General features: G+C 48.4%; 1 protein-coding gene across 4 annotated transcripts in view; it reads right to left on the bottom strand.

Moving 5' to 3' along the window:
- The window catches only part of PTPRU (protein tyrosine phosphatase receptor type U), an 84,331-nt gene that overhangs the window by 51,556 nt on the left and 14,184 nt on the right, over nt 1-18,591 (bottom strand). For all 4 annotated transcript variants that reach the window (XM_012750775.2, XM_012750776.2, XM_012750778.2 and 1 more), the window contains exons 2-7: nt 16,446-16,577; nt 12,672-12,943; nt 12,082-12,163; nt 11,858-11,973; nt 11,446-11,620; nt 10,620-10,913 (exon numbers count right to left, since the gene is read on the bottom strand). In XM_012750775.2, the coding sequence (XP_012606229.2) occupies nt 10,620-10,913; nt 11,446-11,620; nt 11,858-11,973; nt 12,082-12,163; nt 12,672-12,943; nt 16,446-16,577 (1,071 nt within the window). The remainder of the gene's footprint in view (nt 1-10,619; nt 10,914-11,445; nt 11,621-11,857; nt 11,974-12,081; nt 12,164-12,671; nt 12,944-16,445; nt 16,578-18,591) is intronic.

Raw genomic sequence — 18,591 nt, 5'->3', positions numbered from 1 at the left:
TCCCCAATTAGAGGAACCTAGAATTTCTTTAAAGAACAGGTGAGACAGTACTGCTACAAAACCTCTTAAGAAGGTTAGGTATGACCCTAGTACTATTGTTTACATGATTAATTTTCTCAGAATCTCCTGTATAAAGAAGAAACAAAGGGAACTATCATCCCCAGCTGCTCCTAACCTGGGAATGCACAGGTGACAGTCTTAGACACGGGCCCCAAATACAGCACAAGTTTCTGTTTCCAACCAGGAGCTTCCCTTTCTTCCCTGGACTACAGGCAAGCGATGTCTCCAGTCATATGTCACCCTATCAGAGAGACGTCAGCGCCCGCTGGGAACAAAGCCCACCTCCCGACTGCTCCCTTCCCCCCCACAAACAGCCCCCCCCCAAGTCCCATCCTACATGGACACTGAAGGCCTGGCAGCCGCTGCTCATCACAACCTGAGGGTGTGGGCTGCAAGCCCGGTCACCACACTGATGTTTTCTCTCCCATTCCTGGCTCAAAGAGATGTTCCTGATATTTTTTAAATGTAGTTTTGTTTTAAGCCATCATTCTTATGTATTTGGAGTGGAGGTGAGATTTAGTGTACGCTCACTCGCCATCTCACTTAGAGGTCCTCTCTCCACCCCCCAACTCTCTGGCTCTGGTCCTAGCTGCCCTGTGTGTATTGTCCCAGAGCATTTACGGGAACCAAGGTCCCCAGCCTTATTTGCACTAGTGAGAGTGGGTCTCAGCTCTGTTCATACCATCCCCACCCCCTGGAATGCATCCCTGCATCCTTTCCATCCCTCCAGGCTTGGCAGAAGCACTCTGCTTCCTCACCCTCTTGCAGCATTTAGAGGATGGCGAGAAAAGTTCCATGTAACTGGGGACATAGACTGGGTGGAGAACCATCCAAAAGGGGCAACTACTCCTGAGCTCTAGGCGATTTTTGCCATGTAGGACGACAGGCTCAGGGTTGCCAAATCCTCCCATTTTTCAAGAGAAGCCAAAAATTCAGATTTTTATATAAAATCTCCAGATTCCAGATTCGTGAGTACTGTCAACCTACTCAAGTTTCTTAAAACCACCTTGCAGGCCCAGGCACAGTGGTTCATGCCTATAATCCCAGCACTTTGGAAGGCCAAGGCGGGAGGATTGCTTGAGCCCAGGAGTTTGAGACCAGCCTAAGCAACATAGTGAGATCCTATCTCTACAAAAAATACAAAAATTAGCCAAGCATGGTGGCGTGTGCCTGCAGTCCCAGCTACCAGGGAGGCTGAGCCAGCAGGAACGCTTAAGCCTAGGAGTTTGAGGCTGCCGTGAGCTACGATCAGGGTACTGCACTCCAGCCTGAGCAACAGAGCCAGATGTCATCTCAAAAAACAAAACAAACAAACAAAAATGCCCAGCACCTTGCAGGGCCCAAGATGGCAACTTTTGACTTGGAGGATGAAACTCCCAACTTCATAGCTGGGCATCTCATTCTCCAATAGCTGCACTACCTCCCATCTACATAGCTAGATTGAAGGATCTTCGATAAGAAGGCCCATTTCTCTTTCTCCCTCCCTACCCTGATCAAATCTGGGCAGATCCAGGGAGCTCAAATAGTTTGTTGACTACAGACTGATGCGTTGATTGAGGAGTGTGAATGCATGAGTCTTTCTGTTTCTAAAAACCATCTGGCACCCAGACACACTCTTCAGCTGCCAGCACACACTGACAAAACAGAACTTGGGGACCTCAAAGCCCCATCCCTCTAAATTCCATTCATAATTTAGGCCATTCAGAGATCAGAGGTCAAAATGCACATCAAAACAAGGAGTGTAACAACTAACACCTGTTAAGTGAGGCCAACATGTGTTAATTTTTATACGGCTAATGAGGATGCAATAACCCTGAAAAGTTCAGCCTTTTCTTGCAGAAGGAGCTTTGGATTGGTCCTGGGTTCTGGTGGACACAGATTCACATCCTATCTCCAACGCTAGTTCTGTGACTTCAGGCAAGTTACTCACACCCCTACCCCTTTCAATGTTGATATCAGGTTCCTCCACTAAAAAATGGAGACAGTAACACATACTTTGAGGAGCAAGTGTGAGAATTACATGAGATGATGTAAACCAAATTGCCCAGCCTATGGTAATTAATAAACAAACACGTGCACTAACACGAGATGCCAGCAGCAGTATAAATTAGGACAATCACTTTTTAAAGCAATATATGTCAAAGCCCGTTCTTCAACCACTCCTATTTTCCCAAAGAAACAATTCAAGGGAGAAGGGGAGAACCATAGCACTGAGTTTTTCAATGTAATATTATTTATAAGGATAGGGATCTGGAAAGAAATAGTCCAGCAATGCGGGGACATTCCATGGACTTCTACAGTCAATAAACATAATTATAAACAGCATAACATGTGTAACGACACCAGGCAAGCGAAGCAGCAAACGAATGCTTTCTACATCCCAATGACAAGGGTGTAAAACGTGTACTGCAGGCATATGGGCAGAGACGCAAAGAAGACAGAAAAATTAAAACAGCTGCTGGGCTAGGATGGTGAGATTTAGAGTGATTATTTTTAAAAACGCCTCCTCCTGATGCTACACTATTGTTTTTACAGTAAATAATATAGTGCGAGGGGAGTTTCACATTATGGCGGATTTGACAACACAGCTGGGCAACAGCAAAACATCTCCCGACCAAGGCGCCTAAGCAGGGGGGCCGAGATGCCAACATGTAATTAAGACGGGCAGGAGGAGGGGTCGCATCATGTCTGCCTGGTCTCTGCCCCAGCTTCTATCCTGGCCAGCCTGCAACGTGTCTAGCAACGCCTAGCACAAAGTGGGCATTCAGCCCATGATGGCGCCAGCTGCCATCCTGTTGTCATTCTTGTGAAAAACACTGGGTTAGAAATCAGGACACTCAAACGTTGGTTCAGGCTCTGCTATGGACTCACTGTATAGATTTGGGCAAGTGACTGAATCTTTGAATCTCAGTTTACTCATCTGTAGAATGGGAATAATCAACAGCTATCACCATGAAACCCGGGTTCTCAATCCACTGTCTGGTCACAGGCGAGTCCCTTCCCCTCTCTGGGTTCCAACAGATTTTCAACGTACCCCTGAGGTCTGATTCCTTTTATTCCTTTATTCCAAGTGCAATAAAACCAGAACTGCCTTTACAAAGTTAAAAATATCCTAATAGGCCAGGTGCGGTGGCTCACGCCTGTAATCCTAGCACTTGGGAGGCCAAGGCGGGCAGACTGCTCGAGGTCAGGAGTTCGAAACCAACCTGAGCAAGAGCAAGACCCCGTCTCTACTATAAATAGAAAGAAATTAATTGGCCAACTAATATATATAGACAAAATTAGCCAGGCATGGCGGCGCATGCCTGTAGTCCCAGCTACTCAGGGGGCTGAGGCAGAAGGATGGCTTGAGCCCAGGAGTTTGAGGTTGCTGTGAGCTAGGCTGACGCCACGGCACTCACTCTAGCCTGGGCAACAAAGCAAGACTTTGTCTCAAAAAAAAAAGAAAAAAATACCCTAATAATGACAGTTGTCATTTACTGAGTGCTTACTATGTATTAAGCACTATACTTCACATGCAGTTGTCTGCATTAAACCCAAAACACCGGAGAGTCCCAAGATTCAGGCTTCACAACTCCTCTCTTCCACCTACGCTTGTTCCCTAAAAATTGAAGGACTAAATCAGGAGTTCTCAACCTCAGCACTACTGACATTTTGGACTAGAACTAGATAATTCTTTGTTGTTGGGGGCTATCTGTACATTACAGGAGGTTTAGCCACGTCCCTGGCCTCTATTCCTTAGATGCCATTAGCACCCCACTGCCACCACCCCAGTTATGACAACCAATATGTCTCCAGACACTGCCAAATGTCTCCTGGGAGACAAAATCGCCCCGAGTTGAGAACCGCTAGCGTAAAAGATCTCATCCAGTCTCACGGCTTTAAATACCAACTCCACCATCGCTACGCTGACAATTTTCAAATTTATATCCGCAGCCTGAACCTCTTCCCTGAACTCCACACTCATATATCCATCTGCCTGATGGATATCTCCACTTGAGCGTCTAATAGGTATCTCAAAGTCAACATTTCCAACACAGAACTCCTGATCTATGGCACCCCGTCAAACCAGCTCCTGCCGCAGTCTGCTCCTTCGCAGTAAATGACAACTCCATCCTTCCAGCTGCTCAAGCAAAACACCTCGGAGCCCTCCTAAACTTCTATTTCCCTCCCTCTCATCGCATATCCAATCCATCAGCAAATGCATCAGCTCTACCTTCAAAATAAACCCAGAACCTGACCACTCCTCACCACGCCACCCCTTCCGCTCTGCTCCTGGCTGCCGCCATCTCTCAGCCGGGTCACTGCAGTGGCCTCCTCACTGGTCTCCCCTCGTGGCACCCCTGCCCCTCCACTCTGTTCTCTACAAAAGGGCTGGAGTGATCTTTTAAACAAAATGGATTATGCTCACTCCTGTTCTCCACACCCCACAGTAACTCCCCAGCTCACACAGTGTCAAACAACCCAGATTCCCACATCCCAGCTCAACTTCAGCCCCCTCTTACCGTCTCCCGCTCCGTCACTAACCCAGTGACAACTGTGCTCCCCACACGTGCCAAGCACACTCCCCCCTCAGGCCCTTGCACTGACTGCTCAGTCTGCCTGGAGTTGCCCCTTCCCCAGCAAGCCCCCCCCACCAGCTCTCTGGACGGCTCAGTCCTCACCTCCAATATCACCTTCTTGGTTACAGCAGTGGTCCCCAATCTTTTTGGCACCGCGGACCAGTTTCATGGAAAACAATATTTCCACAGACAGGGTTGGGGAGGGATGGTTTCAGGATGATTCAAGCACATTACATTTATTGTACAGTCAAACCGCTCTGCCAATGATAATCTGTATTTGCAGCCTCTCCCCAGGCCAGCATCACCCTATCAGCTGCACCCCAGATCATCAGGCATGAGATTCTCATAAGGAGCCACAACCTAGACCCCTCCATGTGCAGTTTACAGTAGGGTTCATGCTCCTATGAGAATCTAATGCCACCGCCAATGCGACAGGAGATGGAGTTTATGTGGTGACATGAGCGATGGGGAGCGGCTGTAAACACAGATGAAGCTTCACTGGCTCGCCCACCGCTCACCTCCTGCTTGCTGTGTGGCCCAGTTCCTAACAGGCCACAGACCAGTACTGGCTGGGGACCACAGGGTTAGAGGGTCTCTTGAGTCTTTTAAAGCTAACAACCCTCCAACTCCTACTCCCTGCTTTAGTCTTCTTCACAGCACTTATCACCATCTGACAAACTCTACAGTCATCCTTGCCATACGTAGGGGATTAGTTCCAGAACCCTTGCGTGTAACCAAATCCTGCAAACTCAAGTCCCACAGTAGGTCCTGCAGAATCCGCATATGTGAAAAGTCAGTCCTCCATACACGCAGGTTTCCCATCCTGCAAATACTGTATTTTGGGTGAGCATTCGATTGAAAAAAATCTGCACATAACTGGAGCTGCTCGGTTCAATCAAGCCCATGTTGTTCAAGGTTCAACTGTACATTTCACTTATTTACTTATTTATTATATGTCTCCTCTTACTAGAATGTGAGTTCTACACAGAGTTCCATGAGGAACTCTCAGCTAGTGACCTTTGTCTGTCTTAGTTACAGTCACATATCCCTAGCAACAACTACAGTAGTACCTGGCACATAATAGGAACTCAATAAATATTTGCTGAATGAATCTTTAAGTTAACCCTATATGGTAAATAGTATTATTCTCATTTTATAAAACAAGGGAACTGAAGCTCAGAGAGGTTAGGTAACCTGACCTAGACCCCTTAGCTAGAAAGCAAGTCCCACTAGAACACTCCAACCCATCACCATAGGGTCTCCCAAAGTACAGCATTAAACTGGATTTTAGACAATTCACAGATCAGCTTTTGAAAACACTTAGGAATACTGACTAGCAACAAATAAATACACCTTGACCTAAACCTCACACCTTACCCAAAACAGATCAAACTTAAATGTAAAACCACAATCTGTTGGTGCTAGGGGTAGGCAAGGAGCTCTTAGACTTGATACCAAAATCATAATTCAGAAAAGAGAAATTTTATGAATTGAACCTCATCAATTTAACAATACTTGTTCTGTGAAAGCCCATATAAAGAGGATGAAAAGACAAGCTACAAACTGGGAGAAAATATTTACAAACTGCACATGCAACAAAGGACTAGTATCTAGAATGTATAAAGAACTCTCAAAACTCCACAGTGATAAAATGAAAATCCAATTAGGAAACAGTTAAAGACATGGACAGACAACTCACCAAGAAGGATTCATATCTGGCAAATAGCACATGAAAAGACGTTCAACATTGCTAGGCATTAAAGAAAGGCAAGTCAAGATCTAATGGGATATCACTATACATCTCCCAGAAAGTCTAAAATCAAAATATAGCAACAACACCGAATGCTGGCAAGGATGCAGAAAACTGGATCACTCATACATTGCTGGTGAGAATGCAAAACAATACAGCCAGCCACTCTGGCAGTTTCTGATAAAACTAAACATGAAATTACCATATAACTCATCAATTGCACCCTTGGGCATTTATCCCAGAAAAATGAAAACTTATGTTCCTGCAAAAACCTATATGCGAATCTTCATAGAAGCTTTACCTTAATAGCCAAAAACTGAAACCAGTCCAGATGCCCTTCAACAAGTGAATGGTTAAACAACTGTGGCATTTCCACACCATGGAATACGACTCAGCAATAAAAAGGAATGAACTATTGATATATACAACAACTGGGATAAAACTCCAGGGAATTATGCTAGTAAAAAAAAAAGCCAATCCCTGTGCCAAAGATAATTCAATGAGGAAAGCATAATCTTTTCAACAAATGGTGATGGGAAAAGATATCCATAAGAAAAAAAAAAATGAAGATGGGCCCCTACCTCACACCATATACAAAAATTAACTCAAAATGGACCTAAGACCTAACTGTAAGAGCTAAAACTATAAAACTCTTAGGAAAAAACATAGGGGTGAACGTTCATGACTTTGGATTAGGCAATAGTTTCTTGAGTATGACATCAAAAGCATAAACAACAAAAGAAAAAAAATAGGTAAACTGGGCTTCAAAATTGAAAACCTTTGTGCATCAAGGGTTGCTATCAAGATAAAGAAAAGACAACACACAGAATGGCAAAAAAATATTTGCAACCTCATCTGGTAAGAGTCTAGTATCCAGAATATATAAAGAATTCTTACAACTCAATAATAAAAAGACAAATAACCCAACTTAAAAAATGGGTTATTTTTAAGGATCTGAATAAACATTTCAACAAAGATATAGAAATGGCCAGTAAGTACATGAAAAAGTGCTCAACATCATTAGTCATCAGGAAAATGCAAATCAAAATGACAATGATATATCATTTCACACCCACTTAAAATGATTATAATCAGAAGACAGAACCGGGCACGGTGGCTCACAAGTAATCCCAGCTACTCAGGAGGCTCAGATGGGAGGATTGCTTGAGATCAGTAGTTCAAGGCTGCAGTGAGCCATGATGGCACCACTGCATCCAACCTGGGTGACAGAGTGAGACCCACCCATATCTACAATATAAATAAATAATAAATAGGCCAAGTGCAGTGGTTCACGCCTATAATCCTAGCACTCTGGGAGGTCGAGGTAGGTGGATTGCTCAAAGGTCAGGAGTTCAAAACCAGCCTGAGCAAGAGTGAGACCCCGTCTCTATTTATAAATAGAAAGAAATTAATTGGCCAACTAAACATACAGATATATATATATATATATATATATATATATATATATATATAATTAGCCAGGCATGGTGGTGCATGCCTGTAGTCCCAGCTACTTGGGAGGCTGAGGCAGGAGGATTGCTTGAGCCCAGGAGTTTGAGGTTGCTGTGAGCTAAGCTGATGCCACGGCACTCTAGCCTGGGCAACAAAATTGAGACTCTGTCTCAAAAAAAAAAAAAAAAAATTTTAAAAAAGAAAAAATAAATAATAATAATAATAATAAATAAATAAAATTAAGTGCATTTCTTTTTTAAAAAATACATAAATGTTGAAAAGGACATAGAGAAATTGGAACTCTCATACACTGCTGGTAGGAATGTAAAATGATATAGCTGCTTTAGAAAACAGTCCAGCAGTTCCTCAAAGGTTAAACACAGAACTACCATATGATATATATATGGTATATACCGAAGAAAAATGAAAACATATGTTCACATGAAAACTTATACATGAATATTCATAGCAATACTGTTCACAATAGCCAAAAAGTGTGAAAACCCAAATTTCTATCAACTGATGAAATATGGTTTCATCAGTTGAGGGAAATAAAATATGTTATATTTATACAATGGAATATTTGGTAATAAAAAGGAATGGAGGCCGGGCGCGGTGGCTCACGCCTGTAATCCTAGCACTCTGGGAGGCTGAGGCGGGCGGATTGCTCAAGGTCGGGAGTTCGAAACCAGAGTGAGACTCTGTCTCTACTAAAAATAAGAAATTAATTGACCAACTAAAAGTATATATACAAAAAAATTAGCCGGGCATGGTGGTGCATGCCTGTAGTCCCAGCTACTCGGGAGGCTGAGGCAGGAGGATCGCTTGAGCCCAGGAGTTTGAGGTTGCTGTGAGCTAGGCTGACGCCACGGCACTCACTCTAGCCTGGGCAACAAAAGTGAGACTCTGTCTCAAAAAAAAAAAAAAAGGAATGGAGCACTGATAGAGCACTGATACACACTACAAGATGGATAAACCTTGAAAACATCATGCTAATTGGAAGAATCCAGTCAAAAAAACTACGTATTGCATGATTCCATCTATATGAAATGTCCATAGAGGCAAATCTAGAGAGGTAGAAAGTGGATTAGTGGTTGCCTGGGGCTAGAGGTGTGATGCTGAAATGGGGGTGACTGCTACAGGGTACAAGGTTTCCTTTTGGGGTGATGAAAATGTTCCAAAATTGACTGTTTTGATGGTTGCATAACTCTTTGAATATAGTAGTCCCCCCCTTATTCACAGGGGATTTATTCAAAGACCCCTGGTGGATGCCTGAAACCACTGATATTAATAGTACCAAACACTATATAAATAATGTTATTCCCTATGCATACATACCTACGATAAAGTTCAATTTATAAATTAGGCCCAGGAAGAGACTAACAACAACTAGTAATAAAATATAACAATTATAACAATATACTACAATAAAAGTTAAGTGAATGTGGTGTCTTTCTCTGTTTCGAAATATCTTTTTTTTTTTTTTTTGAAATATCTTAATGTAATTTACTCACCTATTTTTGGACCTTGGTCGACAAATGGGTAACTGAAACCACATAAAGACAAACCACAGATACGGGGCTACTACTGTATACTAAAGACCAGTGAATTGTACACTTTAATGAATGAATTGTATGAGATGTGAATTATACTGCAATAAGGCTGTTACAAAGGAAAAAAAAGCCAATTCCAAAAGGTTATATACTCTATATATTTACGCAACATTTTTGAAATGACAAAATTTTAAAAATGAAGGACAGATTAGTGATTATCAAGGGCTGGGGGTGGAAGAAAACAGGGAGGTGAATGTAGTTATAAAAGGGCAACATGAAGGGTACTTAAGGTAATTGAACTGTTTGATATTTTGATTACAGTGGTGAATATACAAACCTACACACCTAATAAATTGTATAGAACTAAACACACACACGCACAAGTACAAGTGAAAACTGGGGAAGTATAAGTAAGATCTGTGGATTACATCAATGTCAATAAATTGATTGTGATATTACACTATGGTTTTGCAAAATGTTACCATTGCAGGAAATAGGGTGAACATATACAGGGCATCTCTCTGTATTTTTCTTACAACTGCATGTGAATCTACACTTATCTCAATAAAAATTCCATTTAAAAATTTCTCCTCTAAACAAAAAGAGTCTCCTCTGATGCAGGTGCACCATTACTCCTAATACCTGCCTTGCCCTTTTTAACAAGGAAGAGCAGGCCAGGCACAGTGGCTCACGCCTGTAATTCTAGCAGGAATTGGAGGTGGAGGCGGGAGAATTCCTTGAGGCCTAGGAGTTCAAAGACCAGCCTGGGTAACAGGAGAAGCCAGCTAGAATTTATAACACACTTTTATATGATGGAGTTTAGTTGTTTTATGTTATCTAGATGATATAACCTTGGACTAAGAACACAGATCTGAAGCCAGCCAGTCAAAGGTTCCCATCCCATCCCAGACTCTTATTAGCTGTGTGTTCTTGGGCCAGTCACCTAACATCTCTGTACCTCAGTCCCCTCACCTGTAAAATGGGTATGACAAGAGTACCTACATCATGGTGCTGTTGTAAGTTTTCAATCAATCAATATGATGTGTGTGTATATGTATGTTTGACAAAGTATCAGCTGTCATCTTCACCACAAGGGTTGAGGGAAAATAACAAGGATTTAGAAACTTTTAGAAGCACACATCTAGGCCATGCCACCTCTCGGAATGTGCCCCTCTGCCCTTCGGTGCCCTGAGCCCACACCACGATGTGGGGACCAGGGACTGGGGCCAGGAATGCACCCACCTGCGCACTTGGTGCGGCTGACCAGAGGCGGCCCTGGGCGGCCGGTGCCGCCGTCTCCAGGGCGCGTGAGCAGCACGCTGATCTCGTACTCGGTGTCCGGGTCGAGGTGCCACAGCTTGTAGGTCTGCAGGCTCACGGCGTGCACCTCGGCCCACGGGCCTCGCGCCATGCGGTACTCGATCTCCTTGCGCACGATGGGCCCGTCGCCGATGATGGAGTTGGTGTTGAGCTGGATGATGAGGTAGGTGGGGCCGGCCCGCAGCAGCTGTGGGGGCGCGATGGGCGTGGGGGGCTCTGCGGGCGGATTGGGGAGAGGCGGAGCTGACGGACACGGCTGTGAGATCACATCTCCCAAATCCGAGTCCCACCAACGTCCCGCCAACATCCCGCCACACCCAAATCGCCAACAGCCCTGCCAGTCCTCCCGGACCCCTCCCGCAGACCCGCTCTCCCGCCTCCACTAAATCCCCAGGCCCTAAGCAGCCCCGGCTTCTAAGGCTGAACCCACCCTCACCCCTCTGCTGCCACCCTCTCCCTCACACCCCTGCAAGTCCTCCGAGACCTTGCCTGGCGGGGCGGACCACAAGCGCAGCGGCCACACAGCCAGACCCTGCCTTGCCAGGCTCTCACCTTGACCCTGCACCCCAAGCCGGCCACTGACCCTGCCCCCTCTGCAGGCCCCGCCCATTCGATCAGACCTGCTGGGGGTGAGACACTGCCCCCTCCACAGGCCCACCGGGGGGACATCACACCCCAGCCACACAGTGCTGTCCCTCGCCCCTGGGAGAATGCGGGTCTCTGCCCTCCCGCCCCTGTTTGCACTGACCCTTGACGATGAGCTCCGCGAAGTTGGAGACCCCCGCGCCGCGCGGGGCCTGCGACACACAGCGGTACAGGTCCTGCTCCGCGCGGCCCACGGCGGCCAGCGGGAAGGTGGCCAGGAAGCGCCGGTGGCTGATGTGCCGGACACCGGCCGCTGGCACTAGCGCCCCGCTCTGCCGCTGGGGAAAGAGGGGTGACAAGGTCACGGGCGCCGCGGAGGAAGGAGTCCTCTCGCTCTGACTAGGGTAATCCTCCGGGCGGGTTTAGCGACCCAGCTACACAGGGGGGATATGGGGTACCTGGAGCCATGCGCTCTGCCCTGGGGTGATGGGGGACCTAAGAGGGCACCCCGCAAGGGAGCCAGGGCCCAGAAGTAGATACCCACCCCTCCTTGGCCAGGCCCCCAAGCCCCTCACCTGCAGGAGGAAGCGCTCAGCCTCGGCTGCTCTGCCCGCTGCCATGCACTGGAACGAGGCGTTCTGGCCCGCGTTGACCTCCACGTCGCCCAGGCGGGAGAAGTGCGGGGCCTTTGCTGCGGGAATAGAGCCACGAGTGAGCTGGGCCTGCACCCCTTTAGACAGGGGCCTGGGCCTCCCACACCCCTCACCCCTGCGCCGGCGGGCAGCCAGCTGGGACTCACCGCAGGGGTAGCTGAGAAGCAGGATGTCATCTAGGCCCATGTAGCCCCTGCGGTCTGGGGAGATGAGGGCCTCAAACAGCACCTGGGGGAGGCGAGAGGGCCCTTATAATACTGATACTCCTGCAGCCCTGCCTGGGAGGGCCCACAAGAGCCCCCTTTAGCTCCACCCCAGCCCCAGCCCCAACCGCAACCCCTTCCTGCTCAAGCAGCAGAGCTCAGCTGACCCTACCAAGCTAGCTAATTGGGAGTGGAGTGTCAGCACCCAGCCTGAACAAGGTCAAGGCCAGAGCTTCCATCTCAATCCTGGACAGTTACTTCAAGCAGCAAAACTCTTTTCCTAGCCAGGCAGGGTTTCCAGGTGGGCACTGTTCCAACTCACCCTTGACCCCAGCCATGGGCATTTCCTATTAACAATGACCTCTGATGCTGAACCCAGACTGGCCCAGACTGACCCCTGGCCTCAATCATCGATTCCTGATGCTGATCACAGACTCATTCTAACCTCAGCCACTCACCTGTTCTGACCTCAAGCCATCATCCTCCTCCCCCTACCCCAGGTACAGGTTGACCACAGACTGAACCCAGCCAACCTGATATTCATTGGGCCAGAAGGTGCTGACAGCCAGCTCAGCCTGATGCCACTGTCGGCCGTGGGATCCAGTCATATTCCAGACGGCACTGCCCAGGGGGCCCCCATTAACACGCACATAGACACCCAGAGTGCCCGGGCTGTGCCCGTCCCGGCTGTACAGGAAGTAGCTGAACTGCACACAATGGGTGTCATTCTCACTCAGGCTCTGGAAGATGACATGGGCCCGCTGGCCTGGGGCGTGCTGGGAAGTGTTGACCATCAAGTAGGAGCCTGGAAAGAGAGGAGGAAGAGGCAGCAGCTGAGGAGACCTTAGGAGAGGACCAGGTGGGCAGGAGAGGGGCAGAAGCAAAGGACTCCAGGCATTTGGACCCACGGGAGGTCAGGGTTCTGAGCTCCAATCCCTGCTCTAACTCACTGGGTGAGTCCCTTCATTTCCCAGCGTCTGTTTCCCAGTGCAGAGAGCTGGAGCAGCAAAATCCACACAACCCTGACTTTGTCAAAACCCTTGATGGCTCCACCCATCTACAGGTCACAGTCCAAGCTCATGCCCTGCCTGAGCACAGCCTCCCCCATCTTCCGAGCCATCCTTGGAGGTAAGGACTAGGTCAGTCATCTCCAGAGTCAAGAGCCTGGCACATGGCAAGCCCTCAGAGGCCACTTCTTCCAAAGCCCTCTCTCTACATCCCACCTTGGGCTTCTCCCCTGGCCCCTGGACCATTACCAAAGTGGGTTTCTGTGTCCCACCAGCCTGTGATGCCTCAGAGCTCCACTGTGTCAGAGAAGGGGCTCTGAACCCAAGCTGAATGAATATGTGGAACAGAGACTGAATGAAACGATTCTAACTTCCCTTCCAGCCCCCAGCTCTGAATCTAAATTCCTGGGATACCAATTCTCTTGACTTCCCATCTGGAGAAAGGGAGCCTGTCCCATCCCCAGAGATCCAGGTTGCGGACAGGGGAGCAGGAGTGGACTGGGTGCCTCAGGACCTGGCTGGGGGATTACAGCTTCCCTCTGGGGGGAGAAGGCCCCAGCAGCTGCCAAAGGGACAACTGCAGCCACCCAGCATTGCCTCCTCCCGGGCTTGGCTGCCAGCCAACACAAGCTCATTCAGATCTCTGCTGCAGGAGGGCTCCCCAGGGACTCTGCTGGAAGGGATCTCATTCATCTCTGTGAGCCAGAAGCCTGTGAGCCCGCCCTGGATCAGTCCTGGCAGGGTAGTAGTAAACAGAACTCAGGTCCCTGTCCCCACTCAGGAAGGGGCACATCCCAACCCCCAACACACTCTGTCTTGGCCCATTCCTGCTTCCTCTCTCCTCTCCCTGTGAGCAGCTGTGTGAGTCTTCCTCCCCCTTCCAATCTGACACTTTGTTCTGCCTCCTCCTGCTGCTCCCTCTGCCTCTCTCCTCTCTCTTCGCATCCCTCCCCTTCTCTTCCATTTCCTCCCTTTGTCCCTGTCGCTCTCCTGCTCTCCTCTCTCCTGCTGTCTGTCTGAGTGTGAATCTCTCTCCACCCCCAACTCCCTTCCCTAGAACACGAGCACCAGGAGGGCAGAGACTGTCCATCTGGCTCACCACCACATCCCCAGGATCTAGCACAAGGCCCACGCTCATTACTACATTTCCCTCTCCCCTTTCTCACTGGGGATGTCTCTGCTTGCATGTGAGAGAAAGAGAGGCAGAGCCCACACAGGGTGGCCGGGACTGTAAGAGGAGAATTCAAATCAGCTGTCTTCTACCTGAGTGCCAACCGTGTATCAGGCCAAGGCTGGGCCCTGGGTGTGGAGAGGCCCACACAGAGCCCATGCCATGGTGTGTACCTTGACAAACCATTCTCAGACAAGTCAAAGTGTGATACTCACCAGTACTGAGGTCTAACAAGGATCTGAGAGCCCTGCAGAGGCAGAGACAAATGCCCCAGGAAGGGCACAGTGGGAGCAAACGCACAGAAGGGGAGGCAGGGAAGGTGGGGGAGTCTGCAGAGGCCACCTGTGCCAGGCCATGAAAGGCCCCTCTCCTAATGGCTTCGGGTCCTGGCCCCCCACTGAGAACCTTTGCCGCCCTCGCCCTCACCCCTGACAGCAGATGCGATCTCAGCTGTGCTGGGCAGTGAAGGCCCCGGGCTCCTACTGTGAGAGGGCAAAGGGAGGGGTCCTTAGGCTGTCCAGTGCTGGGGTTCACTCATTTGGTTTCCACACTACCTATGTCCTCTGACACAGTCCTTATCAGTGATGAAGTTGGTCATTTGGCCTTCATCTGTCTTATCTTTTTCTTAATTCCCAGTTGATTATGTACCTAGCAAAGAGGGGTGCTAGTAACTGGGCCCTCTCAGACACCCCCAATAATAGCAACTAAACCCTGATCCCCTGCATGCCACCCTCTGCACTTTATAGGCATTATCTAATAACCCTGCTAAATGGATTCTTGTTCTCTCCACTTTACAGTTAAGTGTGAACTAAAATAAAGTCTTAAGTCCCCAGCTGACTAAATGGACCCCTCTTGCCCAAGGAGACCCCAGAAATTATACTAAAGCTGAGTTTCTGGCCATGAGAAGGGAGGTCAGACACTCCTGTCATGCCCCCTCCCCCTTCTTGGACATGTCCTTTGTGACTGATTAACAGGCCGAAGGCTATGCAAGACAAAGCTTAAACCACTTGGGTCTGGGTATATGTCCTGTATATGTCCAGTGGCTTGTCTCTGATTAACAGACTTCCTTAACTTAAAACATTCCAAGCCTTTGGGCAAAGCTTCATTTCTTTAATCAATCACAAATCAAGGAATCTTTAAACTCACCTATAACCTGTAATGCCCTACTTCAAGATGTCCTGCCTTTTCAGGCCAATCCAATGTACACTTTCCATGTATTGATTTATGACTTTATGTGTCATTCCTGTCTTCCTGAAACGTATAAAACCAAACTGTATCCCAACCACGGTGAGCCCACTTGCTCAAGGCTTCTTGGGCATGGCTCTCCAGGCCATGATCACACATATTTGGCTCAGAATAAACCTCTTTAAATTATTTTAAAGAGTTGGGGTTCTTTTCTGTTGACAAAGGACAAAGGAGACTCAGAGAAGTTAAGTAATTTTCCCAAAGTCACACAGCTGGTAAAGTGATGGAGCCAGGATTTGAGCCCAGGTCTACATGACTTTGGGATGAGTGCTCTACGGGCCATCATTAGAACAAGAGGCCAACACTAGAATCCATGTAATTAGTCTCCTGACTCTCAGTCCAGTGCTCAGGATGCCAAAAGTGCCCCATCCTGAAATAGGGCAGAGCAAGGTGGAAGTTGGGAAGGATCTGGGACTTCCAGGAAGAGGTGGGCAGAGGAAGGAAGATTTTATACCCACCTATCCCTAGTGTTACTGCTCTTTCAGCATCTTCAAGTCCTGGGGAGACTAGGTTCAAAGGCTGTCCAGGAGAAAACAGCCTTTGAAGAGAGGCTTCCAAAGGTGGTGGATTTAGGAAGACCTGGTAGGAGTGGGGTGGGTCCTGAGCTAAGCCGTAAGGGGAGTAATGGGAAGTCAGTTTTAGCTCACAGCTGTAAGGGCCTTTGATTACTTGAACCCGCACCCAATTTACAAGTGAAACTCCCTGACATGCACAATCAGACAGTGTCCAGAGTGCTCCACATCCAGTGTCATGTATGTCATTGCAGATGCAAAAGCAGATGAGGCCCAGAGAGGTTAAGTAATGTGCCCAAGGTCACACAGCAGGTGGGTAGAGATGCCCCTAGAAGGAGACAAAGAGGGAAGGGTAATGAAAAGTAGACTCACCATGGGGCAGGTCCGCAGGGGCCCGGGTGCCAGGGTGGATCCGCACTTGCTCCCACTGAAAGTCATCGTACTGGGCCTGGCTGTACTCGCAGGGCACTGCTGGGTCACTCGTCTCCTCGAAGGTGCAGCCAGCTGTGAAGGCATGGCCTGCTTAGCCCAGGCTAGGACAGGCTGCTGGCCAGGACACTGCCTGGAAGGTAACCCCCACTCTCCCCTCCTTCTGCCCAGCCCCCTCCCTCTCTTCAGGTCCTTCCCTACTGCTCTGCTCCCTCCCTGTAACAAAACTCTCCCTCCCCCACCCTCTCTCCTCCCAAGGACCTCCCTCACTGTCCTCCCCCCCAATACCAAGTCATCCCCACACTGCCCACTCCCCCAGTACTTCCTAGGATGCCCCACTGCTCACCCACCCATCAAAGACCCTCCTCCATAAAAACCAGTTATGATTGCTACATCATTGGAATTTCACAAAAACCCATAAGATCAGGATAAGAATTATCCCTATAATTCCAGTCCTGATCTCAGGGTTAGAATTAATCCTAACCCTAACTCTAACCCTAACTAAGGCCCAAAGAGATTGAATGACTTCCTTAGGGTTGCACAGCTCACGAGTGATAGAGATGGGGTTTGAACCAAGATGTCCTGACTACCACTCACTGTTCTGCCACCTGCCCCTCCATCTTCACATAGAGGACAGACAGAGGGCCCTGGGCCTGGCAGGATCATGAATGCCCTAAGCCAGCCTGACAGTATCTCCTTAAAAATAACGACAATTGCCACCAATCATCTCATGCTTACAACAAGCCTGGCACGCTGCTAAATGATGTAAGTGCAGAGTCTCATTTAGGCCTCACATTCTGAGCCTGGTACCACTGTTACTCCTGCCTGACAGATGTCAACAGGATTCAGTCATTGCCCAATGTCAGCCACCTTAGGTCACTGCAGGAATGTGACAATCAAAGGCACAGCCACATGTGGACTAGGCACATGGATGACTAGAGGAAGCGAATTCCCATGATTTGCAACAAATATTAACAGTTTAAATGAGAAAGGGAGGGAGGAAGTGAGGAGTGAAATCGATATGAGTCTCGTAGTTGGTGATGAGGTCCATGTATCTTATATCTTAGCTCATCAAAGCCCTGAGATGGGCACCTACCAAACCTGACAGCACCATTGGTTCAGAAAGAAACTGCAAACTGGGCCCCTGCCTCACTCCTAAACCTTAGTGTTTGGAGTTCCACCAGGAGTAGTCAGAAGCATCCGAGACCCAGGAAAATGCCCGAGCAAGCGGCAAGGAAGCAAGCGCTAGTCATGCCAGGCCCTGTTCTGGGTGCCTTCCAGCCACTGGTACTTCCCCACTTCACAGATGAGGTGACTGAGGCTCCGAAGGGTGAAGGGACCCGTCCACAGTACCACATGGTAGATCAGTGAGTGGGCTTTGGCATCAGACAGAACCGGGATCAAATCTTGACTCTGCAATTTGCCAACCCTTGTGCCTGTGGGCAGCTTCCTTCTCTTTCTGAGCCTCAGTTTCCCCATCCACACATGGGGCTGTTGAGGATTCAATGCAATGGTCCACTCAGCACAATGCCTCGCCCATGTAAGCACTCAGGAAATAGCAGCTCTTAACATGTGCCCCTTGAGAAGCAAGGCAGTATTTGAACCCAGGTCAGTCAATGCCAAAGTCCATGCTTCCTACCAGAAAAATTCCTGGGTAGTAGAAGCAGCAAACCTGAGCTGCTTCCCAATCTCAAGAAGAGGAGGGAGGGGGTCTAGACAGTAACTGGGGAATAAGTGCCATGTGCCAGGCACAGTGCTAGGCATTTTCACATGCAGCAAGTGACTTCACTTTTAGGAGGCTCTGTACCGTTTCATCTGTTGTGCAGATCACATGAAGTAGCATAAGGAAACAACACACTCGGCGGAGCCAGGTGCAAGGGGGCTCGCCATTGCTTAGGGGCTCCCTCTCCTCTCCCTGGACTCCATGCGAGTGTGAAACGATGAGATGTGGGTGTGAGGCTGGCCCCAAGCGGATGGAATGAAGTACAAGAAGACTCTTTGCAGAGCTGGGGCAGGGCATTGGCTGAGCTGTTTGCCTCTTTGTTTGAAAAGCCCTGGTCAGCATCATGCCCTATGGCTTTTGGGAGAT

This window comes from Microcebus murinus, chromosome 2 (genome assembly GCF_040939455.1).
Source record: "Microcebus murinus isolate Inina chromosome 2, M.murinus_Inina_mat1.0, whole genome shotgun sequence".
Lineage (NCBI taxonomy): Eukaryota > Metazoa > Chordata > Mammalia > Primates > Cheirogaleidae > Microcebus > Microcebus murinus.
Note: the sequence above shows the minus strand (reverse complement) of the source record. Positions and strands in the feature narration are given on the sequence as shown.